Source organism: Phasianus colchicus, chromosome 14 (genome assembly GCF_987193195.1).
Source record: "Phasianus colchicus chromosome 14, bPhaCol1.hap1.1, whole genome shotgun sequence".
Classification (NCBI taxonomy): Eukaryota; Metazoa; Chordata; class Aves; order Galliformes; family Phasianidae; genus Phasianus; species Phasianus colchicus.
Window position 1 is genome coordinate 3,084,684 of NC_143449.1, and position 27,648 is coordinate 3,112,331.

A 27,648-nucleotide genomic window follows, 5' to 3' on the forward strand; every position below is an offset into this window, starting at 1 on the left:
TCCAGATTCTAGAAATGGAATAGGCAAAAATTAGGCTAAGTGCTGTTTTTGTTAACTTTCCTCCTCCTCTGAGGGAAATCAGCATCAGCTTTGTGAATTCAAATGAACATCTTGGCACAGCATTGAAATGAGATGTTCACGTCTAACAGAATCATGACTGTGACAGTTCTATGCCTGCCATCTCCAATGTATGTCAAATGGGCTATACTTTCTTTAGAACAACATCCATTTCATCTTTAAATGTTATACAAAGCAACAAAAAGCAAAGAGGAGATGAGAGACAGTGGTACATCTGAACCAAAGTGAAGTTTCACTCACCTTAAAAGCCATGAATTTGTGATAAGGCTTCGGAGCCCAAGCATAAACCTCCACTGAGCTTTTCAAAGCAATTACAAGGAATTTGATTCTCTCATATTTTACTGTAATACAAGAAGAACAATTCCTTAGGTATCAGACAGACTCTCAAATCAAAGACCATCTCATTAGATGAAATAATTTCAATGGACTATTGGTTGAGGTAGACATTATCCATCAAGGGAAACTAATGGATTCTGGACACTGGTGTTTAATATCAGCAGTGAAATACCCTGACTGCACCTGTAGTTCATTCACTCTTAGTAAAGCCAGATGACTCTCAGAACCATAGAATGGCCTGGGTTGCAAAGGAGCACAATGCTCATCCAGTTCCAACCCCCTGCTGTGTGCAGGTTGCCAACCAGCAGCCCAGGCTGCCCAGAGCCACATCCAGCCTGGCCTTGAATGCCTGCAGGGATGGGGCATCCACAGCCTCCTTGGGCAACCTGTTCCAGTGCCTCACCACCCTGTGTGAAAAACTTCCTCCTAATATCCAACCTAAACTTCCCCTGTCTCAGTTTAACACCATTCCCCCTTGTCCTATCACTATCCACCCTTGAAAACAGTGAAATTGTAAGTTGTAAATTTTATTTACATATTGCTTCTCATATACGTATTTATCTCACTAGCCAGAAAAAAAGGTACTGACCCTACAGCAAAGTCAAATTTATCTTCCAAATGTGAGCCCACACTGTTGCTGGTTGTGACTAAACTACTTTTGGAGGAACAGTGACTGCGGGTGAATGATTCTGTTACACTCTGCAGGCTACATTTTCATTTCACTGTTCTTGTAAGGGCTAAATCCATGTGCTAGAGTGGGTGAATGACTCTCATGCTTCTGAGATGAGTGAGCCTTTACGAGAAATGAGTAATTCTTCCTAGATGGTTAAGCTCATGTTGGGCCCATCAAGAATAAACAAAGAATCGTGCATTGAAAATTCACTCTGCCAGAGGCAAGTGTTTGGTCTGTTTGGGTATTGTAATGCATTCTCCATGTTGCATTCAGTGTCTGCTGGCAGTGATTTACAGAAGATGGAGGTGTTACACTTGTGAGCTAAGTCACGTTGCTGCTTGCAGCAGGAGCAGTTCAAGTAGTTCACACTGACCCAAACGTAGAGCAGAAGTGTTAAGCACAAGGATGAGAAAGGGAAAACCAAAACCAGATGAACAAAACATACCAACGCACAAAACAACCCATCCTTTCCTTTCTTTAGCAGGACAAATGGCTGTCAAAGCATATGTGAATGTATAAGAAGGCCCATCAACAGGTAAAAAACAGCGCCTTTGTCAAAGCAGTGACACTGGCTTGTCACATGTGAACAGAAGCTCTCAAATGTTTGCCTAATTTTAGAATAACTATTTTTTTTTTTAAACACACTAAACCCAATAACGAGCAACTGAAGTGGAACATGTGGTGTTCAGCTCTAACCACAAAGAAACAACACATCTGTTGCGTATTCTTTCTTGGATTTAACCCTTGCCACTTTTAATGAGATGTAAAAGCAAAGAAATGTCAAGCAAAGCATTTATGAGAATCAGCCACCTCACTGTCTCCTGCACTTGTTTGTATCATTTATCTTTGATTTTGAATAAAAACACCACTTTCATATACCATATTTCAAGCAAAACTTGTGCTATACATTACACCCTCTCACACAGTTAAATGACAGAAACAATCACAATACTGATGGTTCATCTCCAAGAATGAACTGTTTGAAAGCCAAATAAAAGCAAGACAATATTTCAACTGCTGTAGTACCATTTCTAGTGGTTAAGTTTAAACAATGGTATTTTAGATCATTTAAGAACTAGACACGAGGTCTGGGACATCCAATCTCATCTATCTACAGACATCGTACAAATACAACCTACTAGCAGTTTATTACTTCAGTTTACTAGCAGCTACTCAGGGCCAAGAGAGAAGCAGATGCACAGAAGTGGAAAACATCAGTCTAATTAAAGTCTTAAGTAACTACAGTATTTCTAAACCACTGGCTGAGCTGAACAGTGCTGGTATTCCCTTCTTCCAGCTTTCACAGGACATAGCCACAACACCATGTGCAAGGAGAGATGTGATCTGGACTGACAGGGAGCAAAGCATCTGCCATGTAAAACAAGGAGGTTTAAAAGAAGTCAGCCCCATGCAGTTCTAAAACACAGATGAAAAAAAACACCAGTGGCATGGGATGCAAAGGGATGATGAAGCAGCTTTCCAAAGAAAGAACAAAAAATGACCTTACCAACTTTGTAGTGTACGCAGCCTTCCAGGTCACCCACAGACACCCAGCCTTGTCGCTTCTCCACCTCCGGATCATTGCGCAAAATCTTATTTCTCAGCCATGACAGGTAATAGACTCTCAACTTATTCTTCTTCCCTGGGGTTTGAAAATGAACACAAAATGAATAAAGACATAACAATTCACTGAGGCGCAAAATCTCCTCCACATTAAAAAAAGAACAACAAACAAAGCACTTGGAGTTTTGTGACCTTGAGTACAGCAGTTTTTCGTGCCTTGCCGTGGTGACAGAAGAGCCCAGCAGAACAAAAGAAAAGCCTGGTGTCAGTAGGATCCTGGGTTTTTGGCCCTCAGGAGCAAACTGGTATACAAGTAATGCTACAGCATTTGGCACATGTGCACCTGTGACTCACGCTTCATGTAAGATTTTAATATCTGACTAAAATCCTTCCCCCAGGCCAAAGAAAAGGTCTCTGTAGATGCATGCATTATCAGAGATAATCAATTGCCTGGCATTGGCTCTCTGATGTGAAGGAAGGAATACAGATATGACATACTGTGGGTACTTTGAATCAGTAACTCTTTCAGTTCTAATTAACTGACAATCTTCTTTACAGGTAACTATTTTCCTCTGGATGCCTTTTAGGGTGAGAATTACTTTGTCATCTTTTATCTCAGTATTTCTATTGCTTTGGTTTGTAAGTAAGAACAACAGCAGTCTGGGATCACAGGTTAGTCTAAAGAACCATGACATAAGTCACTGAAATGGCAACAGGACAAATAGCTCTCACCATCACCTCCTGCAGTGAGCCTGGACTGCAGAAAAGTGGCAGCCATCTCCTGCTGGACTCCTGGCTTTGTTTTAAGGCTGCTCTCAACTGGAGGCAATAAAGGCCTAGGTACTTTGCAGGGCTAAGTCCAAGCTCTTCATCAGCACAGGCTGAAGGTGCTACTCCCTTTACTGTTACCAATGCTTTCACACTATCTACCACTCTTCTGTTACTGTTCACACATTGCACTGGCCACAGAATGAGGTTATTTAATTATATTCTAACAGAATTGCACTGAGATGTTCACAAATATGTGAACACTAACGAACTATAACTTGAGAACCAGTTCATTTCAAGAAGATGAAACACTGCGTAACCTCCCAGAAACCATTTTATACCATTTTAAACAGGTAATGAAATATCCCACAGTCTCATGTGAATCTGAAAAGAGAATCTAAGTGTTAAAAATTCAAGAGAGTTTTCCTATTAACAAGAATAACTATCTTGTGAATTTCTGTAAGAGGAAATTCCTCAACCTAGTTTATAACCCAGTTCTTCTCTAATTGCTTCCAACCCCAATGCAGGTCAGATACTTTTAGACACTGCACTAACCTGATATAGTAATTAGCACATTGAGTCCTTCCAGAACATCCATTTGCTGGAATCTTCTCCTTGTAATCAGTGAATAAACTCTTCCTTGCCCACTTCTGTCCAGAAGCCACAATCCGTTTTCTGTTCCCACCAGGAGATTTACTCCTATTAACACAGAAAAAAATACTGCCTAGATCACCTGGTGATTCAGAAACCAAGTGTTAATTGTTTTTTACAATTGATTTTGCTTAGTCCTCTTAATGGTAGCTAATATTTCTCCCTTGCTCTGTGAATGACCTCCTAGAAAAATGAAAAAAAAACCAACAGTCTCACCATTACGATTTTTAGAACATTTACATGCCCATGCTATCTGAAGCATGAGCAGTTCCACCAGAATCAATATTGATTTAAAAATAAATAATAATATATTTAAAAAAATACAAGTCACCTGGACTTGTCAGCACTCTAGGAGAGTCTAGCACCACTCTGTTGTCAACACAGGAGATCTAACTGAAGGATCTAAGGATTTCTTCCAATTTGAAAAATTATACAATCCTTCTTTCCCCCAAATACAAATTGCAGGAGGAGGACTAGACTTGCTGGAAGAAAGGTGAGCAGAATATCTGTTTGAAAATTGTTTTTTGCAAGAATGCTTTCATATGCTTAATTAAAGGAATGAATCTATCTGAAATTCAATTGCTCCCAGGGAAGTGGAGGCTCCAGTGGGCTGTTAACATCAGAGGATGCACCCTGTACAACTGCTTCACATGACTGCCACCTTTCCTAATCAGCAGGTTCTAAAGAAATGACATACATTTCCTGCTGTAGCAAGCAAGCTTCTCTACTGACTATGCTTTAATGAGTACCTGGTACTCTTCAACCTCAATGCACAATCATTTACAGACCACGTTACATAAATCTGTTACTAATTTAAAATCTTGGACTCCTGCAAACCTACACTATGCAAAACTCGTGAAGTTATGAACTCGAAATCTACATTTCTGTTGGATAATGTTTCACCTACTTCATTTTCCATTCTGGAGTCAAAGTGATGATGAGTGAAAGTCTGGGTGAGACCTATAGAATGCATCTGTTCTTCACAGGTAGACAGATGGCTGAAACAACTTGAGAGCTTAGCTACAGGGAGAGTGGGACTAGGTCAATAGTTGCTGAAAAATGATCTGACTACACTGATCTTGGTTTCATGCCATGTGATGTTGGCTCTGTAAAAATGGACATTTAGCAAGGTTCTAAGTCCTGACTGTGGAAAGCAATGAAGTCAGGCTTTTGGGAAGGCTGATGCCAGACCTGCTTCAGTCTGCGGTGGCTAAAATTTGGAGAGAAAAGTTCTTGGAATCCCTGGTTTGTATAACATCCAACTTCCAGGTTGCATGATTAGCTGTACTGACATGCAGATAAGACAGTACCATGAGCCTTTTTTGCTTCACGCTACCAAAACATTTGCAACTTTTGGCTCTTCCAGCCAGCACACTTTCAGTTTGGTGCTTGATCAAAACATTTTCTCATTCTAATGCACAAAATCCCTTGCAACTGAAACTCATCTGTTTGCCATCTCCCACCAGGAAGGCAGTACCATGTGAGTGATGCAGGCATGTTCTCAGTGAGCCACGCTAGAATTTTCTGACAGGGAAGGCGCAAAACAACTGTGAAATCTACCTGGCATATACCTCCAACCACTCCTGCTGCTGCCTTCCCTCTATATGCATGCCCAAGCACTTCTGAGCTTACCCCACAAAGCAGCACAAAGAACCTCTGAGTTGAATTTCTTCTTGTATTTACGGATTTCTGGACTGTCGCTCTGTGGGCGGATATTTGTTGGGTTAACATTGACAACAGAACCCTTCCTTGCATTTTCTCTCCTGACAGGCTCGGGTTTTGCACTGGATGCTAGAAAAGAAGACATGTGGAATCATAAAAAATGCAAATGTTTGGCTACATCTCACATTTGACCTGTTCATGGCAGAATGAAACAAATCCAGAGAGGTAAGAAAACAATATGGGGAGCATTACATAAGCAGAGAGAAGACCACACAAATGGAAAACTTGCACATTCCTGAGCAAGTGAGGTGGAGCAGAGCAAGCCACTTCTGGGAGAAGGGCAGAAGCAAGGCACTGAAATTCATAGTAATGTGGAATGTAAGTTTCTGTGGTGCTATTAACAGTTTTATTATTGCCAAGCAATCATATTCTCCCCACCCTTCACTCCATCCCCCTCCCCACAAAAAAAAAAAAAAAATAGGAAGGAGATTTAAGGAGATTTTGTAAAGCATACTCACAAGAACTACAGGGAGGTCCTACTGGACTGGTAGGAGGGGTGATGGGCAGAAGTCGAGGATCTATGAATGAAGTGAAGGATGTTGTAGATGATGTGCTGCTCTTTGAAGGTGTACTTTCAGTGGATGGGGTCTACAATGAAACACAAAAGCTGCTTCAGGAAGATGTCACTAGGGAGCAAAGCACACACAGCAATGCAGGTGGCTCTGAGGTTCAAATGAAATGGCACCTGACAGAAGTAGATGTGATGAGCATGCTTACAGCAGTAGATAGATGGTACAAATCAAGTGACAAGAGGAAGCCTGAGCTGGGAGTTCTGTCAGCATTTTGATCTGGCACTGCACTGCAATGAAGTAGCTGGTCCCCAGAAGAACCTCCACACACATTTATCACTCCCTGCTGTCTCGTCTACAGGAGGGAGCTGCTTAAACCTCTGTGCAGCAAGGAGCAAGCTGTTGCCTCACATAAGGCAACTCAGGGTGTGCATCATGACAGAGCTGTGAACTGCTTCCAGGACCACACTTCTCCCCAGCAGAGTGCTCACAGAGAGAATATCAGTGTCAGAGCTCTTCTCAAGGCATGCTGCTCTGGTCTGTGCCTTGTGCCTGCCACTGGGATGGAAAGCAACCCACAGACATGGCATGTGTGCTACTGATGTAGGCAGGGTGTATGGGAACTGTTGAGTCACAGCCAGCCTGAACTACTGACTGATCACCTGAGGCAAGGACTGGGTCAGCCGTGGGAGCACAGGTGAATGAAAGCAATTCAGATGTGTGACCTCCTAGGCCTCATTTCCACCACGATAATCTTTCCAACTATAACACCTGTAAGATACCATCCTAACCACGCTGCTCTTCCAACTGTACATTTGTTAACTGTACACAGGGAAGGGAGCACAGGGTACAGTGCTAGCTTGTGGAAAGGGGGAAGTGGAAAGAGGAACAAAAACGCTGAATAACAAAGGTTGGTGTGGAAATCAAGATTTCCTATCAGTTCCCTAGACAAAACTCTTAAAGAAAAGAAGGGTTGTGGTGAAAATATCACTGTGGAAAGATACAGGCTAGATAAATGTAAATGGCACTCGACGACTCCTGTGGGGTAGAGGGAAATGGTGGCACAACTCATTCATTCTACAGACGTATCTCATACCTTACTCAGAGATTTGTTCTGAGCTTCCTGGTTAGTCAGTGGCACTTTTGGTGGGTTCACAGCAGCGTTTGAAATTTGGCTTTGCTGGAGAAGATCTGGCAGGAGATAGTTCTGGTTGCTTATGCTCCAGAGGCCTTCTTGGGTGCTTGAAATTTGTTTCCCTAAAACCTGATCCTGCACATGAGAAAACACAGGTAAAGTCCACATTTAGTATTCTTTGAATGCTCTGTGCACCTCCTGTTAATTAGGACAACAAATAATGAGAATATGAGTAGGAGTGCTCTGCATGATGAATTGGGCAAACAAACCCTACAGAAAGACTGAATAGGGGGTAATATAAAAGCATGTGGCAAACACCTGAGATATGAATATTGGTTTCCAGTTCTGAAGTGCCCCACAAACACTAGTCATCTACTTTACCTCAAGGAAAGAACTTCATCCTCAGGGACACCTGATACAAGATCAAATGACTCATCTTAGCATTACAGACTTGACCTCTAGTAGCACAGAGGTACTTCTCAACTCCGGATCTATGTATAGTTTATAGTAAAAGATCCTTATTATCATTCACTTCATTGCTACTCTACACTTATTGAATTTGGAGACCTTATTTTGGAGTGACCACATTCAGTAGGATCCAGTACCAGCATTTCCAGTACAATGAGTTTTTGTACTGAGGCACTCCTTGAAGGATCCCACGAGCTCCAAGGAAACACTGCGCAGGCTGTGAGGCTCTGCTCAATCACTGTCCCTACTAAACACTGCAAGTTTCTGGGAAAACAAGACCAGAAGCTTTGAGAGGATAAAAAGATAGGATTTGTAAAGTGAGCAGTGTCCCAGATGGGCAAGGCAGTGCACAGCAACCTACCCCTGTCTGTGGAAGGGCAGAGAACTTAAACACCACTGGCACTGGAACACAGTGAGAGGAGCAAAGCGCTACAAAAGACAGCACCATCAAACTCAATCAGCTTCTGGCTGGTTGAATCCAGGGCACATCTGTCCACTGCACAGATGTGACTGACTGACAAAAATCTACTGAAATCAGCTCAGCTTTTTTGAATGTTGGCCAATATATTAAAAAAATAGTACATAACTCTGAATGAAAGACATTTGCCTTTTAAAAACCAACGAATTGACTAGGAATATAATTGATGGTGTAAGCATTTTTACGTTTTAATTCTTATATTTTACTGTTGCTTTTTAAAATACATGTCAGTATTTGAGTTCGGGGTATCAAACCAGTATGGCACTTTTAAATTCAGTTCTGAGTCAGTTCAGCTGAACTGAGCCAAACCTCGGTTTGAATCATTTGGGAAGCATGGTACACCCAAATCACTTCACAATGGGCCAGGAAAAGGGATGCTGGAGACCTGTGGTAGCTGTGGTTGGTGACATGGAGGTGGGAGTTATGGACAGGATGCTCCATGAAAATCACAGAATGGCTTAGGACCTTAAAGATCATCTAAATCTAACTCTTTTCAACTTGCATCTTGATCAGGTGGCCAGTAGTAGATCTCAGCCACCAGCTGTCTGTTACTGGTCTGGTCCCTTTTAATCTACATGCTCTCAGCCTGGTTATGGCTGTTTCTCAGAGGCAACTTTTCACAATCGATATATATATTAACATAGAGGGTGACTTCTCCACCCCTCCTATCTATCCATCCTTCTGGGGTCATTTCCCCCAGGCCCACCAGAAAACATGACCTTTCCACTCTACTCCATCCTTCTCCACTCTCAACCTGAGTCTCTTTCACTTCACCCTCAGGAAGCCTATGCCCAGCTCCCAGGAACCAGGAGAAGAAGAAGTTGGGCTGTTTCTGCCATGAGAAAACATAGGGAAGCTGAAGATGAAGAGCCAGGAAAGAGCTCTGGCACTGCACAAGGGAGCTGGAGATGGCTTGGGGCTGGTAATGTTTTTCCTTCACTCCCACGTAGATAAGATGGACGTATGGTGAAAAGAAAAATATCAAATGCAGTACAACCCTTCCCATCATGTGGCTACTCTGAAATGATAGTCAGGATTATTCTCATTTCTAGTAAGAACAATAAACATTAAAATTAATGGGTTAGGCTAATATCAGGTTTGGGGAAGACGAACAGCATGGGCTGCTAAAATCCTGGCTCAGCATGGTGTCCTGTTTGTAATTTCTTCTCCAAAGCAGGGCCCTTCCTCCTTGAGGACAATGGGATGCTGGTGAAGTGGAACTCCTTCTCCAGCCTGGATGGATTTCACTCTGATCTGAAGCTTAGAAATACCAGAGGTGCAGGAAGCAACTTTTCCTTCCTAGTTCTGTTGCAGCTCATACAAGCAGCTCTGTGGAAAATACCAGTTTCATGGCAATTTACTTTCCCTATCTGTGAAATGAGAAAACACCCAGAAATATGTGGGAAATGCTGTGAGGTTGAGATCAAATCTTATTACTGTAATGTTTTTTTTTTCCCAACCACAAAGAACAGTGTTCTGCTTTGTCTGTCTTCATCTTTCCTGCACTATTTATCATGGGAAAATCCACATAACTTAAGGTCTCTGCTACAAACTACAGACAGGAAAAAAACTGAACATGGCATATGAGAGGATGTGTATTTTTGCTAAGCCTATGGGGAGGGATGAAGGGTTTTTCCCCTCTTTCAGCAGTATCTTAAAAAGTAAGAGGTACTTCTCTTTAAATTGGGATAAATAAGGACCAGATTTTCACTAATAGCGACAAAGCACACTGGCTATCATCAACAGTATTGCTTTCTGCAACCTACCCAGCACCTTTCACAAAATATGTTGATATCAGAAACTATGACCAGGTCAATAACAAGGACAAATAAAGAGGCACAATTTTGTACTGAGATGTAAGTGTGTTTGTAGGAAGCACAAAACCTGAAGCAGTACACAATTTTTCAAGGCTTATAGCTATAATTTAAAACTACAGAGTAGGATTTCAGAGCAAAAACGCTGCCAAGGAGAAATGGATGCTGTGCTTATCACATACATTAATGATGTGACTCTCCCCACACTGTGCCCACCCCTTACAAATGGCCAAATTACCTTCTGTTCTGCAACGGTGCTTTGGGGTTTCAGTTCAATCCCATCTGGTCCTCCCGTCCTTGAGAAATCTGCCACTCTGCTGCTCAGCAGTTGCCTGGTAACAAACTCCAATAAATGAACAGAACTACTTCAGGGAGAAACAAACAAACAAACAAAGCAAAACAAAAATCACACACACACACACAGAACGATAAAACAAATGCACAAAACCCTTCCATATGTACAAGTTCAAAACTTGAGCTACCTTGCTCTTTGAAAACCCAGCACCGGCCACACACGGGGCAAGCACTGCTGCCAGAGCCTGCTGCCACTGCTTCATTCTGCATCCCCACTGCACAGGGAAAGGAGCACGAGCACAGAGACAGAATGGGGGCCACAAGCCCACGGAGTCCAGTACCTTCCATAGCAACCAGAAGCAGGTACTGATGGAAACAGCGAGACCACAGCAAGCACCTCCTGTGACATGCTCCACGTTTGCAGTGCTATCTGTGTTCTAAGCTTTTTCACCCAGGTGGAACTGCCTCAAAGGTTCTGGCCATGCTTCTGTGCTTTTCCATCCCACAGCCTATTTATTCCACTTATTAACGTACAGTCCTTTATTTATTTAGCACTAAATGCACTCAAGTGCAGTAGGTTTCTGCTCAGCACAGTAGCAGAGGAGGTTTGGTGAGAGAGCTGCTGTCTTAAGACAAATGTGAAGGAGTAGGAGTGTCATTTGTTTTGTTTTGTTTTTCTTATGGAAGTTGTAAACATTTGCATACTAAGCATAGGAGGAATGGCAGCACGTGGAGTAGGATCAAGGATGGTCCTGATCCTAAACAACCTCCATCTCCCATTTGTTGGTGGGACTGAGTACTTACCTGGAAAGCACAAACCTGCAGCCACCTTATTTATATTTGGCAGTGAACAGTGAACAAAGAGCAGCAAAAGAAACTGAACTATACAAAATGAACCACAGGAAAAGTATTTTTAAGGGGGACAGTGTGAAAGCTTCAGGCATTGGAGGAGAACTCTTGGAAGAGTGGCAGAAATGAGTGCTAATGTAGTATACCTGCTGCACAGGCAGGTAGGATGCTGGCTCACTGATACCTATCCTTAAACCAGAAAACTCGTGTGGATGAGGAGGAATTCAGTGCCATCTCACTGTCATGTCTCATTCAAAGCCCCCAACAGCAACACTCCTATACAATTCTAAGGGCTTCAGCCTGGTGGCATTCACATGCTGTACATAACAAGAGAAACAAAAAAGTTTTGACCTGATCATGACAGTGAGATCTTTATCTAGAATACATTAAGTTTCAGTGCTGGCTGCTGTTTTCATTTTGACCTCTATCCTTTTTGTTTTTTACTTTGTAGCAATCAGAATATATTTCCCAAATTACTTTTCAATATAAACGATGCTCAGCTGAGGTGAAAGGATTTGGAGCTGGAATGGGTGGCCCGGGGAAGTGGTAGAGTCACTGGAGGTGTTCAAGAAATGTGGAGATGTGGTACATGGTTTAAAGGGAAATATTGGTGGTAGGTGGACGGTTGGACTCAGTGCTCTTGAAGGTCTTTTCCAACCTTGGTGATTCTATGATTCTGTGTCTTTGCTAGTAAGCAAGACTGTACTTCAGTTTGACTGAAGTTCTTGTGGTGACTCTTTGCACAGAAGGTACAGCTGGCAGGGATCAGCCTGCTGACCCCATTTCTTTAACGCACTGCAAACAACACATGTAGATTTCCAAAGGCAGCAAGACACCTACAAGTCATCACTGCATACAGGGATATAAAAACCGAACACTTATGCAGCAAAAGTCATTGCTGCAAGGCAAACCTATGTTTTTATGTAGTCTTTCTGAGGTCTGGGATGAGTTCTATGACCTACAGTGAATAAAACTTTTTACAGAGCAGTAAAAAAGTGGTTAAGAGAGGAGCAGTAAGAAAATAAGGCATTATAATAAAAATACAGATTTTTCAGGTGTCCTGCAATATTTCTTCTCCTTCCTCATTCCTCAGTTTTGAAAATGCACTTCAGAAATGCAAATCAGGAGCAATACATGGGTGCAAAAACTCTGCCTTCTTCAGAGCAGTTCAGTGGTAAGCTCTGCTATCAGGCCAACGCTGCAGCTTGCCAACAGCACTACAGATCTGTGCATCTCCTCCAGAAGTCTGACAAAACTGCATGTGCAATTATGTCCCATCCTAGAGAGCTCTCTGGGATAGTGATGAGCTTCGAAGTAAATCCTAGAACTCTTTAAACTGAAGTCCCTTTGCAAGGAAATTAGAAGTTTTGTTCATTAATACAAAAAATAATTGTGTGCTGTTCTAGACAGTAGGATTGACTGACTTCTAGCAAGAGATTTACAGTCCATTATTTCACAGCAGAACACACATTTTGCATGACAAGTAAAACACCACAAGATGTCAGTCATAAAATCACCAAGAGAAACTGGAAAGCTGGAGAGAAACAGTTCATGTGAGACCAGCTTGGTGGAAGCCGCAGCATACATATCATAGCTGCAGCCATTGTACAAAGTAACATTCAAAATACAGCAAATTTTACAGAAGCCCTCTTTATAAGTAGTCCAGGTGAAATTATCAGCTTTTTGGTGGTAATTATTTCCACTGGAGTGAACAGGGTCTGAATAAAAGGGTCATGCTTGCCTTGCTTTTTGTACTGCAATCTGTTTAGCACGAAGGTATACGATTTTCCCTTTTTTCTTTAAAAATTCCATTTAAATGTAGATCAATGTGAAGTAATCTCCAAAGAAGCACTGCCTATTGATATTCAGTTAAAACGAGACATCTCCTCATTGTCCCAGGGCCGCAACTCATCAAAGCTTATTACATTGCACACATTTGATGGAGGCAACATCTACCCTCGGGAGTTCATTACAGTGAGATTAAACTACTTAATTACAGCTGACATAAGTGACTGATAGCAACTTCAGAGGGGAGGTATTTATATATGCCAACTTTTTCCAGTTATTTTTAAGTGTGTAATAAAAAGGAAGAAAGAGAAGATAAATCACACCAACCTCGTGTGGTTCGTGTCATCTTCGTCACTACTGCTGGCTTCGTCACTTGACGAGGAATAGTCTGCTGCTTTCAAGAACAAATTGGCACTGTCCTTCCCCTTGGCAAAGGAACATGGGCTCTGAATAGAGAAAACTTAGGTCAGTTTTTCTCAAGCAAGAACACATCACTAAACAGCACGTGCAAGATTGTACTGTTCCGGCAAATTTAGCTATAATAATTTCCATACCAACAGCTTTCTTAAGATGCTGATGCTTTTCTTGGTCTATCACAAGTGCATATTTCACACAGGAGAATGTTCTAAGCCTAGTATGGCTTGCAATGCAGCCCCCCAAGCCCTGATCCATCGTGGCAGCGGCCAGCGTGAATCCATCACTCAGCAGTGACCAACCACTGGTGTGCTGTTAACCCTACCTGGGCTGAAACCAGGACAAGGAGAGGGCACAGAGCTGTGCTAACTCAAGTTACAGCAGCTGTTGTGATAAAGGAGTTTGAGACTAAGTTTCAAGATCACAAAAAAATCATCATTTTCTGGTGTATGTGCGACTCCATTTTCAGACAGCATAAATACACGACCTGCACATTTCCAAATGGAATGGACAGAGCTGCCATTGGACATTCAACTCAAAAATCTGATCATGTCTCTCTATCGGACTTTCACAAGCCCTGTCTTAGCAAAGAGAAACATCCTTTGCTTCACAGTCCTGCTTTATTCACGTCGTTGCTTTTTGGCACTGAGTACATTGGTGAACAACCGTTTTCAAAGATGAAGCACAGGAAAAATGAAATTTCATCAAAATTCTCTTATGAGCACCTTGTGACCTCACTAAGAATTGGAACCACAGCCATCAAACCAGAGCAATCCATTAGTTTCACAAAAGCAAGGTCAAATATCCCACTGTTTTTACGGTCTTGTCACTCTCCTTTTTTATGTTTTAATAACAAATATTAAAAATTGAAATGTTGTTACTTATATACATTAGCTATATCATATGTTTTATGAGGCCTGCTCCAAAGTCATGCCTCCTATGCTATGATGTTGGCCCATGACATCAGAGGCGGATGTTGGTGGGAAGGCAGCTCACACCAACAGAAGAGCTGTCTGCCTAAGTGTGCCCTTAGTGAAAACCAAGCGTAAATCAGCAAAAGCAGTTACACAAGAACCTACTGCCATCTGGCCCGGATGAGAAACTTTTTCAGGCTTCTTATGCAGCTGCAAGTGGTTCTGTGACAAAGCATTCTCTCCCTTGGCAGGTCCTGGATTCCCTGAAAAGAAATTATTTCTTATAAATGTGTGTGCAGAAGAGAGTGACAGAAAGGATCCGTAAGACAAATGTGTGGAGTTATCACCAAGGCAGGCAAGAGTATCTGCTAGCAAACTTTTTTTCTTCTTTTTTCTGTCTGTTGCAGAGAGAATCATTTTTGTGTCTCCTGGTGGTTCTGGATGCCACAATGCTATAAATTGGTACAGGTCCAGATTCGTGCTGCACGAGTAGCACCAGAAGAACAAAGCTGTGGCAGCACTCTCACTGTACACCAGCAGCATTTCTATGGACTAGAAGAAGGCTTGCAGGGGTGAAGGCACAAGAATGCCTTCCTCTGATCTCCGCATTGAGGAGCGGCTCATCACACAGCAGCAGCTGCACACATCCTCACACTGAGGTGCCACCCAGCTAAATCCCCCTGCCTGCAGACAGAGGCCCCGGGGTTGGGGGCACAGCTGCACTGAACTCCTGCCTTCTCAGCACATATCGGGCTAAAAGCAGAAGAGGATTCACTGCTTCCCACAGCAGCACATGGAGAGCCATTTTTCTGTCCCTGTTTCCTGTACACATCTTGGACTCAAGGCTCCCACTTCCACTCAGCCCCATGGAGAAGTGGGCAGTGAGAGCCTGCACCATGCAGCACCTCGTGATGCTGCTGAGGTCAGGCCCTGGTGACGGGGAAGCTGTGGCACTGCTGTTCCCCCCAGGTGCAGCACAGTGGCTACTGAACACCCACATAATGGAGACAGGAGGAGCCAAGGCTCCTGCATGTGCTGCTGCCAGCTGAGGAAGGGTTCCTGCAAGTGATCAAGCGAAACTTCCCTTTCAGTATCTCCAACTGAGCTATGTGGGAAGAGCAAATGCAGCCCTGGAGGGGTGCTGCTTTCTGCACACAAATCAGGAGACAAGAGAAGAGCAGGAGGGCAGACGTGCCCCTGCCCTCCCAGTGGGACACACGTGCCTCGTTCAGCAGTTTCCTCCAAGACCATCCCACTGCTACCGACAGGACTCCTTCCCAGACGGGGGGGGGGAGAATTCAAGCTCACACAACTTAAGATCGGTATTTGGTAATTTAGCTAGTTTTATCATGGCAGCTTCATGCATTTGTGCATTTTGCAAAGCTTTTAAAATTCAGAATTCCTTATTGCTCAATGAGTACCTAAGCAACTCAGCGGCAGTATTAGTTTTAAAGTATTTATAGGCCTTTCCTGCACATTTCACTGTCCCTGTGGGTTTGGGAAAGCAACAAACTCTGGAACACCATATGCCAAAGCTGGCTGTAATTTCATGACACTTAAGAACCCAAGGAGACAGTTTAAACCACAAGGGAGATTTTCTATTCTTTCCAAGGCTAGTGAGGTTTTCATTTCCCCATGCCAAAATAGCACAGGAGTTACACATCATGCAGACGCTGCAAAGTTGAGCTGGGCTGCTGCTCGTTGCTCATCATCGTGCTATTATTCAAACATAAAATGACATAAGAGCAAAAAGAAACAAACCCCAAGCAGTTTAAGCTGTGCTCTGGTTTTCACTTGAAGCAACGCTTCCTACCCTGTATGGTTAGGGAAAGCAAAATTGGCTTGGTTGTGTAAATGTAATAAATAAGCAATTTGTTCTGCATTTATCAGGGGTTTGCAAATTAACAATGTGAGCCTCAGTTTAAAAATAAATGACCTCAGCAGCTCACTGCTGTGGTTTCAGAACATTTTTAGCATCCACCCTGCCTTGAACTGGGCGTGATTCCCCATGTCACCCATCTGCATCAAGCCGGATGCAAAGTACTCTAAAATACTGTTTTGCAAAGAGCTACACAAGAAATTGTCCTACAGCTGACCTATAGACAAGGCATTAGAGGAATAGCAATGGAGGAACAAAGCCTTCCATTTCTGTTTCACGTCTCCTTCTGCCCCAGTTTCAGCTCAGGACTCAGGAACCAAAGCCTGTACTGCAAAAAATCTGTAAAACCATCAGCGAGCCCCCTGCCTTCCTCCACTGCTACCACTCATACTGAGATATCTTACAGTGCTGCACTGAGCTTACACTGGATGAGGTTATCTCCACCTTTTAACTTCTTGTGCCTTTTTTTTCAGTTCCACTTTCTTTCTGCAGATTAGAGGAATAATGTTTCACGAGATGCTGAATGGAGAGTCTTATGCTTCCTTAGGCTTCCATCAGGCAGCACAATGTTAAAGTGCAGAAATATAGGTGTGCAACAACTGCTCATCTGTATCACCTTATCAGTGGGCAATGCAAAAAATGGCTAATGCAGAAAATGACAATGGGTGAGCATTAGCACTGAATTAGATCTGTGTATCTGCAAGGTCAGCTTTGCTGAGTTTCAGTGTTGTCAGTATGTACTAGAGAACTATTTTTTTTCACTCCTTAATTGAAGTAATTAAGTTCTTTTTTTTAATGGAAATATGTTTGTAGATGCTTATTGACTCAAGAAAAGGAAGTATTTATATTTATACCACCAGAAGACCTCATTTACATGAACAAACCAACCCACAAAAACATGATACCCAGCACTCCAGAGAAGTCCATTTTATGTGAAGAGACTTTGCAAGTTTTGACTGATGAACCATTGACTTGGGGATCACCTGAGGTGGGTCGGCTGCTCTGATGAGATGCCATCTCCCACGGCTTGTTGCCAGCAGTGCTGCTGCTGCTGCTGACCTTCAGAGCGTGTCCCCCGGGGGACAGCTGATGGCTGTTACTGAACAGAAAAACAGAAAGCATATCAGGCTATTTGCATTTAGGAACACAACCAAAACGTACCTCCTAGGCCAAGGAGCCAAGTTCTCTGCTGTCAATATATGATAAAGCACTCTCTATACAAAAACTGCATTCTTTGGTGCTCTAGGTAGGGCCACCCAGTAACCAGAGAAGATGGAGGGGGCAGTTCCCTCTGGGAGTCTGGGAGAATGCAGTGCCCCAAGTCACTGTTAAATACCCTACTCCATGTAATTCTCCCTTGGCCAGTACAGATCAGCCTCACTCCTAACTCCAAATCTCATGGTTTTTACAAATAGTGAAACCTGCTCCACCACCCTCCTGCAGGATACATCATCACCCACTTACCAATGGAAGAAGGAATGCATAAGGCAGTTAACTAAGCTGCCAAACTTGCAAATCAAAAGTGAGGTGTGCCCAACAACTGCAGGCTAAGAAGCCCCTCACTCGTAGCACTGTGACTTACCTGCATGTTTCTTTTCTGTTTTGGCTCCCATAATTTTTAAGCAGAACCTATTACGGGTTTGGCTTCACCTGAAGTTTATTTCAGGTGATGTTTCTGACTTTGGCTCATCAGAAGTAACCATTCCAAAGCACTGCACATTGCTTGGTTATGTCAGCTGAAACTGCCACCCTTCCAGATCTCTCCAACCCCAGTCCCTGACATGTTCCCTGGATAGCCATCCTGTGGCACCTGCCCTAATCTGCTGAGCTCTCTTCATCCCTGGTTCTTTCTCCTGGGATGTAGGGTACACTCACCTGACGGGCACACTTCCAGAATGTTCAAGATATATCTACAGACAGCATATGTGCCTGCACAAGCTACTACTGAGCAGATCAAAGCTACAGCCACCAGCTTTAATTACAGTGCCTAGATAGGGAGCTGGGGCCAGGGCCACCCTTAGCAAAGTATCCAGGTACAGAATTCCTCCAAAACAACAGTGCAGGTGCAAATGTGCCACAGAGCATCTGCAAAAGCATCCTGACCAAGTCACCAGCAGCACCCACTCCTGCCACCCCCAGGTGCCAACAGGCTGGCATCTCACAGAACCTGCACTCTCAGCAGTCACTTGCCCTGATGGGAAGGAAAAGTAAAACATCATCAGATGACAAGCAGCTGCACTACAGAACTGGCAAATGGATGAAGAACTTGTGTGGAAACCACTCTGTCAATCTGAGCAGGCTGAAACAAATGAAACAACTTGTGGCATGATGCAGAGCAGCCTTTATATATTAAAAATACTGCTTTCCATTAGAAAACAGAATTGCCTTATGAGAAAAGGAGGAGATGTACAACAGGTTTGTTTGTCTTTAAATCGGGTCCATCTGTCATTAAAAGGAAGCTTGCTCAGATGCTTCTGTCAGGTTTAATATCAGGGACTTTGAATAGTTCAGTGGACAAACTGACACAAAAGGTAAAATAAGGCATGAACCCATGTCAGTATTACTGAGTTTATGCCTCTGGTTTTAAATAAATTGGCTACAGTTTTCCTATTGGCAATAAATCAGCATTAGTATAAGCATCAAATTCTTCGGAGCTTACCTTGAATGGCATCTCTGTTGGCCAGGTTGATCCCTGCTGTAAAATTTCGAGGTTGTCCTTTCTGGAACCTTAAGGATTTAATCAAGTATTTTAGTGTTACTGATGGACTCAGCTAATAATCTTAATATTTGACTCCATCAATACAAAAATGAGACTAACCAACATAAAAGACCAGTGCTTCAGTGGGACCGGTGGAGCCGTCTTTCATATCAACCCTGGAAGGTGCAAACTAGCAGCAGGTCCTTCCAATTTGCACTGCAATCTGTCAGGGTGCAGCCTGTGAGTGGTTTGCACCTTTCCCTGGAGTCAGCACTATTCTTGGTCAATATTTAAAGCAGACAGGAAAACACATCTGCAGTCACTTAATGCAGCTTTTTGTAGGTGGTGGATTACCCTGCATTGCTATCTAACTGTGTGTATCAAGAGGGGTGTGGAAAGTGGGGAGGAGAAAAAGGACAGACATGCATACATCCCACCTGCAAAGTATTAGAAGGAATACATACATGCATGCACATACACACGTCCCAGACAAACACCCTTGTTTTTAGGAATTGTTTAAAAAAAAACAAAAAACAAAAAACTTTCACCTGAATTATACAAATTAATGTGCTTTTCTGAAACAAACCACAGTGTGCACAGAAATGGAAGCAAATCCTTACCTGTAGAGTCTTCTTTCTAGATTAGTGAGACCCAATTACTGTACAAGTGATGGGATTCATGGAGTGAAGGATATAGCACAGAATGCAGGGGAACTGAGCTGAGTGCTGTCAGCTGTGGACAGTGCTGGACATCTGAGTTTTACATACCTTTGGGGGCTGTTCTCCACTTTGACTCCCACTCCAGAATACATCATCCTGTCCAAGGCCGACTAGTGTGGTCACCATGTCTGACAGCGAGCTGCTGTGGTACACATCTTTACTGGCCTGGAAATTGTCACACTTGAAACAAACAAAAAATTGAATTGTACTTCTCCATCCTATACAACAGGTCCCATTGCCAACAGTTATCAATGGTTCTGTTTGAGGGACCTAATTTTTAGTAAATGCATAACAGGTACTGCGTTTCGACACAGCCCTACTCACCTTGTTTGGTGCAAAGTTATTTATTTACATAGTTAGGTACAAACATTCCAAGGTGAAGGGCACAATATATTAAAAACATGTATGCTGTACGTACATCTTGTATTGTTTGATCTGTGGAGGAGCTAACATGTCACTGGCAATGCACAGAGAACTGTTTCACCGACTGACACACAAATTACAGCTATGCATACTTCAGTCTTTGCAAGCCCACCATCCATCTACAGTCAGTGCAGACAAACTGCCAAGTGGAAGTGCTTCCAACTCTCCAGCAGTTACAGGGTGCCTTGGTGTACAAGTGTCTAAAAGGAAGAAAACTTGAGACTGCACTAAGAAAGAAATTAGAAACTGCCCACGCTACACCTCATGCACAGTAATGTCCGGGTGCCCCCACTGAGATCACCTATGTTTAAAAGCTGCCTTCAGTGGGATCAGGTTGGGGTAACAGAATAGCAAATGGGTGAAGGGGGGAGCAAATGTGGCGTTCATTCCAATGGAACAGAAGGTAACAGTGTACCACTCAATCTACAATACTCAAGAGTTGTTCTTCTAACTTTCTGTATTAAAATAAATACGTACATAAGGAAAGTTCCCTTGAATTCTACACATTAATAATCTATCACATTCGAGTCTCCTGAAGGGGAAGAAAGGAAAAGAGCTAAAAACGTCAACTGAATGCACTGATCCTCCCTGAAACGAGAAATCTTCTTGGACACAAGACTGAGGCAGAAAACATGGAAATGGAGTGTGAGATGGGTCCGTCCAGAGGGACTCCTAAACCACAACCAAAGGAATGTGACAGAAAAAGACAAGCAGAAGAGCAGTGCCTGAAGCCATGGCACTCGGTGCCTCCCCTTGGCATGCAAAGAGGGAGCAGGGATCCCCATGGACCCCCCAGCCTGGCCGACCCAGCTCTGCACATCAGCATGGGAGGCCCCTTGACTCAGATGCACTCAAACTGGCAGCCTTGCAGCCCCCAGAACAAAGAAAGAGGCCGGAAATTTTTGCCTGCATCCAAGTTTAAATGCACGACAATTAGTTCCCCAGTATGAAGCTCATCTTTAAGAGAAGTTATTCACGCTGTTAAAAAAATAGCACAGAGTAACAGAACCATAATGTGAAATATGAACTCCCCGTGACTCTAAGAACCATTTACATACTAAAATTCTAAAATTCTAAAACTCTTTAAAGATGTCAAATAACCATTTAAACGCTCCATCACAACCTTTGAGTCCAGCAAGGACAACTCAGCTGCAAAAAGACACTTTTGAGAAGTTTGCCTGCTTAAATATTCAGGTGCTTCTGCTGCCTTTTGGGGATAACACGTTCTGTGGGCTCCCTTTAAAGAAAATAGCTTTTTCAGCAGTTACAACATCTCATAGTCCGTGTCTTTGCATTTTGTCAAAATCCCTTTTTTTGTCCAACATGATTGTCACTAATAATAGTTTTTAGTTAACCAGAATTATTTTAACAGCGAAGTGTTCCCCTGAAGTGACTCATCTTAGGGGCAGGAACAGCTTTTACAGCAAGTATATTATTATCAGAATACAGGAAGATTTTTTTTTTTTTCCTGGCCAGTTTTTCAACAAGATACTTAAATTTCTTCCTAAATTCCAGCTTTGGAGTCCTGCAGTGTACCAGAAAACTGCTCCTGCTTATCAGTGGGGATGAGCTTTGCTGAATCACAATTTAAGTTACCAAGAAACTCTAAAACACAAATGTTCCCCCTGCAGATGGTACCCAGGTAACCTTCTTTGGCAGGAACAGCCCAGTCCCCCAGTTCTACGTAAAGCTGAGACATGCTGCCTGTTTTGGGGATGATTTTTCAGGCTGGATGGGGCTGTGGGTCTGGAGGGAGGTGTCCCTGCCTACAGCAGGGGGGCTGGAACTAAATGATCTTAAAGGTCCCTTCCAACCCAAACCATTCCATGATTCTGTAGGACTTAAAAGATCGTACAACTCCAAGGCAAAGTGAAAATGTCACAGATAACCCCAGAATGATCCTTGAGGTCCCTTCCAACCTGAGTAATTCTATGATTCTATGATCCGTCATGCCCTTAAGCTTCTACAGATAAAAATATTTGTACGGTGAAAAAGAAAAACCCAACAAAAATGCACCTAATAATGAATCTAAACTACACAGACTTGAACCTTAAAGTGTTTTTATTCTAAGCAGTACTAAAAGAAGGGCTGCTCCTCTGCTGCACAGAAAGCACAGGTAGCCAACATGTTACCTACAGGTGCCTTCAAACCACAAAGGCACACCTCACAGAGCTAAGGCAAAAGACCTACTGCTTCCTAACAACGACAAGGCTATACAGTACAAACGACCAATTAGATCAAGAAGATTTAGGAACAAGATGTTTTAAAAAGAGAGGCTATGCTCTCTTTTTTGAGGGACATCCAAGTTAGGAATTTGAGTTGAATCTTCATATGGGAATAGATATGTGCAACTGCTGTTACACAACAGCATAAAGAAAAGGATTGCAATAAACTTATGAATAGATCTGGATATTGCATCAATCAATGACCTAATGCAAAGCTAGTTATTCTAATACCATTAGCTTTCTTGTTCTATTTTTGCTGCATTACTCCAGACAGTAGAGATCTAGATAGCAAATCCTACAGGACAAACAAAAGAGATTAAAAAAAGGAGTTCCTTTCAGATGTGGGCTAAATCTCTCCTCTACTCAGACACTGGGAGATGCTGGGCAGACAGACAGTCCCAGTTTCTCTGTTCACAGCCTGTGAATCCCTTGGGCTGCCCAGAATGGCTCATCTCACTGCCAGAGAGCCCCACTGCCCACCATGCTGCAGCTCACCAGAGGCAGAACTGGTACAAAGCAATGGAAGTGGGATGTTCTGAGCTGAATATCTCACATTTCCCTCACCAGACACATAGAGTACAAGACACTGAGAAATCTCAGGAGCTGTGTTAGGATTTCCAGTGAGATCGTTGTGAGAGAGGTTTGGGGACCTGGGAGGTGCCATACAATCTTATAGGATGGAATCATTTAGAATAAGAAGTCTTTTTGCCTGAGCAGAGCAGTGATGACAGATGATTGCTCCCTCTCAAACATGGCTGGAAATTCTTCAGTGTAGACATCTGTGATGAATCCAGCTTGCATTTTTAACTCTGCGGTTCACTTTTACTTTAAATCAACAAGGCACCCACGTACTGAACTCTGCAAGTATATTGCTGCAAGTCTTTTCATCTCCAGGTGACTAACTGGCCCATCACTCATATTGCCTTCTCACTTTATGAAGTTAACACAGGCAGTGTTTCCCAACACAGCCATTAGCATCAACAGCTGCTGCCAGCCAGCAGAACGAAACACAACCCTTAAGAAGATTTATAAATTGCCCATCGAAGTTCATCTGGTTTCCATGCTAACACAGCAGGTAAGATCACGGATTGGCTTCTCCCTGTCCACATGGTCCCTACCTGCTGGATCACCCACCTGCGTGTGGGTAACAGGGCAGTTCCCAGCAGGGAGTGAAATCACACAGTAATGACTATAAATTGCTGCCTGCTATTACCCCTAAGTAACACTATCACTTAACATAGCATTAAACTTTTATGATGTAGTTTCTATCAAGGAATGTGAAAGGGTGATAAACTACACTTTGTTCCTTACCACTCCCTGAACAGCTGGGAGAAGTGCTACCAAACAGAGAAGCCCCAACAAGGTGCAAAGGGACAAAGTGACATAACCTGGGCAATGTGGGAGCCATGGTCATAGCCATGCTAGAATGCAGCTCCTTTCCCCCACAGAGTGACACCATAACAGGGCAGGACTGCCTTCTGTACAGTTAGTGTGCTTCTGCAAATTCCAGGTGACCTGAAGTATGTGCTCTATAGCTTCTATTATAGGGCCAAAATATTCACCTGAAGGGAGCTGCCCAAGGCTAAGATATAAGCACTTTTCTTGTAGACCTCACAGCAGCTCTCCAGGGACTCAGTGCTACAGCTGTCAATTTAGACCAGTCACAGAACTCGTGACTTAAGCTGCCAAATGTGCCATGGAAAAAAAAAAGGATGTGAAAAGAGACACAAATATTTTCTCAAGGTAATGCTATTGGGTGAAACTGGGCCTTTCCTTTCCCGACAGCTGTCCATGTTGATTCTGCCATCAACACCAGGACCTGAGGAGGCTATCAGCCAGCTAGTACCTGCCTCATGCAGACTCACTCCAGGGCATGTGCAGAAGCAGGGCAGTGGAGCACTGGGCCTGGAAGCCTGCCCTGGGGGATCCCTGGCACTGGGAGCAGGAGGCACAGCAGTTTATTCGTTTTCTGCTTGCTGTCTTGCTTTTCTTTTGCTTATACATGCATACAGTCCCTTCTGAAAGAAAAAAAGTAACTGCAGTCTAAGCTACTCATTTCAAACACTGTCAAAGAATAGGATGTTGAAAGGAAGTTGAGTTTTTGGGCACAGTGGGTACTCTGAATTTGCACTCCCAGAACTGGTAGATATAGCAGGAGCTAAAATGCTTCGAGAAGGATTTAATGCAGGACTTCCCCAGGGTGTTCTCACTGTACATGTAGAGGGATCTGTCTAGGTACCACTTTATGTACGTTTAACTCTGAAATTTTTGAAGTGATGTAACAGATTCAAGTGATAGATGTTGGGTGAGTTCTGTCAAACTGATAAAAGTATACAGAAGCTGCAGAGCTAAGCACAAAAAACAAGGAGAAAACATTTAGAAGCATACTGGAACAAGGGAGGAGTGAAAAGCTCAGTCAGGGAGGTGGAACAACATGAAAGTATGTAAAATACTTTGTATCTCAACAAGAAAGTTAGCACATAACCACACGTATAAATAAGAGAGATCATCGCAGCTTGTAGGCCCATCACAGGACAGTGTAGTTGTTGGTGTACAGTGGATGTGCACAACACAGGACATGGAGGACATCTATTTTTGCACTCAGGAGTCCCTAATGCACGTTTTGAAGTATTAACTCTTATTCACAGGTGTGGGCTAGAAGACCTAGAAAATGCTGATGCAGAAATTGAAGACTAGAAACAGGACTTCACAGGCCTGCCGTGCTCTACCCAAAGGCAAAACCTGACTCTGCATTGGTAACTAGTCCTTATTCCATCTCCTTATACTTTTAGATTATTTCATAAGACCACTAACAATCTTGCTTGTGTACCTAGTCCTCAGGGATACAAATTTTGACTTTAGAGTTGTTTTGTAAACTGCCACATATATTTATGGCACCATATAAATAATACATCATCCAGGGGCTATAACAGTGCAGTCATTCAGGCTTTTTATGAAACAGTGAAGAGTAATATCAGAGAGTCAGCAGTCAGGCATCAAGCATATAAAAATAACTGTTATCTAAACCTATGCTGCAATGCATAAGTAAAACTCCACTTGTAACTCAGCAGCACAAGGTGGCACTGAAAATCGGAGGCAAGCGCTTATGGGCCTCCGTCGGTTATGGCAGGAGTGAAGGGAACCAGGCACCTTCCTGCTCAGCCACCTTCCTCCCCATGCCAGGCAGTGATACCACACCTGTACTCACACCATACCTGCACTAAGGCGGCTCTCTGCAGTGCAGGGGTGCAGGGGCTGGAGCTGCTGCCAGAGCCCACCCTCGCCTGTGGCATGGCGTCGTGCCCCAGCGCCGCAGGCCACTGCAGGGCAGGCTGGATGCCATCACTTCTCTTTCTTCGGTCCTCGGCCTGCAAAGGAGAAAGGAAAAGGTGTGTTGTGCACTCAGCTTCACGGCCTGGATGCTTTCCAGTGGCAGCACAGAACCACACTGACTCTGACGGACCTCCCTGCTGAGGAGAGGTCAGCCCTGGCACAAAACAAACCAGCACTGCCTCTCCATTTGCAACTCCATCTTTCTCAGTAAGTTTCCAAACCGCAGCAGGACAAGGGGTACCTGACATGCCTGAGCTGCAATCTGCCTTATTCGAGGCTATTCTGCTTGCTGCAGGCTAGGGTTTTAGCTGGGAGGAACCATCTCTCTGCATTTATTTACCTTTGACAGCATGCAACCTGTTTTGTTGTGAATTTATTACCCTCTTGTACAACACTGACTTTACTGCAAGCAGCTTTCTATGTTGAGACACTTCTCATGCTCTGCTGTTTGGTATGTTAACTGCCCAATGGAAAGGACAGAGAGACACTATCTAGGTCCAACAGAAAGAAAGGAAAGGACCTTCTATGTCCTGAGGGCACTGCGTATTACAAAATCCCCAACCCATGATTTTGACCCCACTGCTCTTCCCAGTTTCATTCCCATTCTCTAGCATAAATCTTTAGCTCATCCTCACATTTAGCAGCCTAGGAACAGCTCTGCTCTGCAAGCAAGAGATTAATGCCATCGTGTACCCAGTTGTCTCTGTCTGGACAGATGTTCTTAATGGTGCCTCTCAATATATCTGGGTGTTTGTGCCTACAGCAGGGAAGTAAGCATATTCTGAATTCAGTCTAGGACCTGCTGAGAAGGTGGAAATGATTCCCCTTAGTCTCACAGATCTTAACTGGGTGCAGAGGGAAAGCAGCTTTAAAACATATTAGACAAGCAACCACAGCCAAATATTGAGAAATTCTAGCCGTGGTGAACTGAGAAGTTACATTACTCTTGAGGCCAGATCTTCATTACTTGCAACTCCTAACAACGAAAGGCAAATTTTACCAAGAAGAAGAAAATGTAAAAATTAGAGTGGTTTCACTAAACTAGAAATAATAATTTTACTTCCACCTCTGCTCTCAACAAGTATTTGCATGCAGCATATTACGATCCAGATGCAAACTCAAGAAGACACTCCGGGCTGCCAGCACAGGCACTGAGCACTAAACTTCATCTTCCAGCACCAAACCCGAGCTCAGAGTCCTTTCCCCAGCTCACCAGCTGTGGTGCCACTGGGATCAGATACAGCACAGGGAGAGAGCTCACATCTGCACACAGAAGGGAAATCTGTCCTGACCTGCCTGCCACAGGACGAGCGAGATGGCAAAGATGAGAAACTCCCAACAAAAGGTTCCATGGCCCCAAATGTTCAACTTGAGTTTTTGGAAGGCTGCAGGGTATTTTTTGATGGTTTTTAATGCTTCAGCTCAACAGTAATTCTGGAGATCGTTAGTTTCTTATATCAATAGCTGGTCCTGGAAATGCCACTCAGAACCAAAAACCACGGAAAAAAAAGAACTCACTCTAGAGTATGTTGCATTTAACCCTGTGCAGATTTCTCTCAGTGCAGGAACAGGCATATTTTTGGCTAATAAACTGCTAAAGACCAATATTAACAGGAACAATTTCACTGAATTATCACTGTTAAAAACAGTCCAAACTTTAAAGCATTTCTGACTCATAAATAGTTATGTCCGCTGACATCACTGCAAAGCATCAAATTTCAACAACAACAAAAGCAACCTTGTTGTGTTAATTAGGATTCAATAGAAGGATCTGCATCTTCCAAGAAGTTTTGAGATGAATTAGCATTGTAAAAGAATTTGTCCTCAAAACCAGAGTACATGATGGTACCCACCACTGTCATCAATACCAACATCATGCTATGAACCTAAAGGGCAGATCTATGGGTGATTTCCCTT

At 43.2% G+C, this 27,648-nt stretch overlaps 1 protein-coding gene across 3 annotated transcripts in view; it reads right to left on the minus strand.

Annotated features, from left to right (window-relative positions):
* Window positions 1-27,648, minus strand: part of NRK (Nik related kinase) — a 96,226-nt gene that overhangs the window by 16,238 nt on the left and 52,340 nt on the right. For all 3 annotated transcript variants that reach the window (XM_031602692.2, XM_031602690.2, XM_031602691.2), the window contains 13 exons: window positions 25,614-25,766; window positions 19,799-19,930; window positions 18,993-19,060; window positions 17,317-17,432; window positions 14,620-14,717; window positions 13,454-13,572; window positions 10,434-10,527; window positions 7,397-7,570; window positions 6,250-6,379; window positions 5,702-5,860; window positions 3,974-4,117; window positions 2,595-2,729; window positions 319-419 (listed from right to left, as the gene is read on the minus strand). In XM_031602692.2, the coding sequence (XP_031458552.2) occupies window positions 319-419; window positions 2,595-2,729; window positions 3,974-4,117; window positions 5,702-5,860; window positions 6,250-6,379; window positions 7,397-7,570; window positions 10,434-10,527; window positions 13,454-13,572; window positions 14,620-14,717; window positions 17,317-17,432; window positions 18,993-19,060; window positions 19,799-19,930; window positions 25,614-25,766 (1,623 nt within the window). The remainder of the gene's footprint in view (window positions 1-318; window positions 420-2,594; window positions 2,730-3,973; window positions 4,118-5,701; window positions 5,861-6,249; window positions 6,380-7,396; window positions 7,571-10,433; window positions 10,528-13,453; window positions 13,573-14,619; window positions 14,718-17,316; window positions 17,433-18,992; window positions 19,061-19,798; window positions 19,931-25,613; window positions 25,767-27,648) is intronic.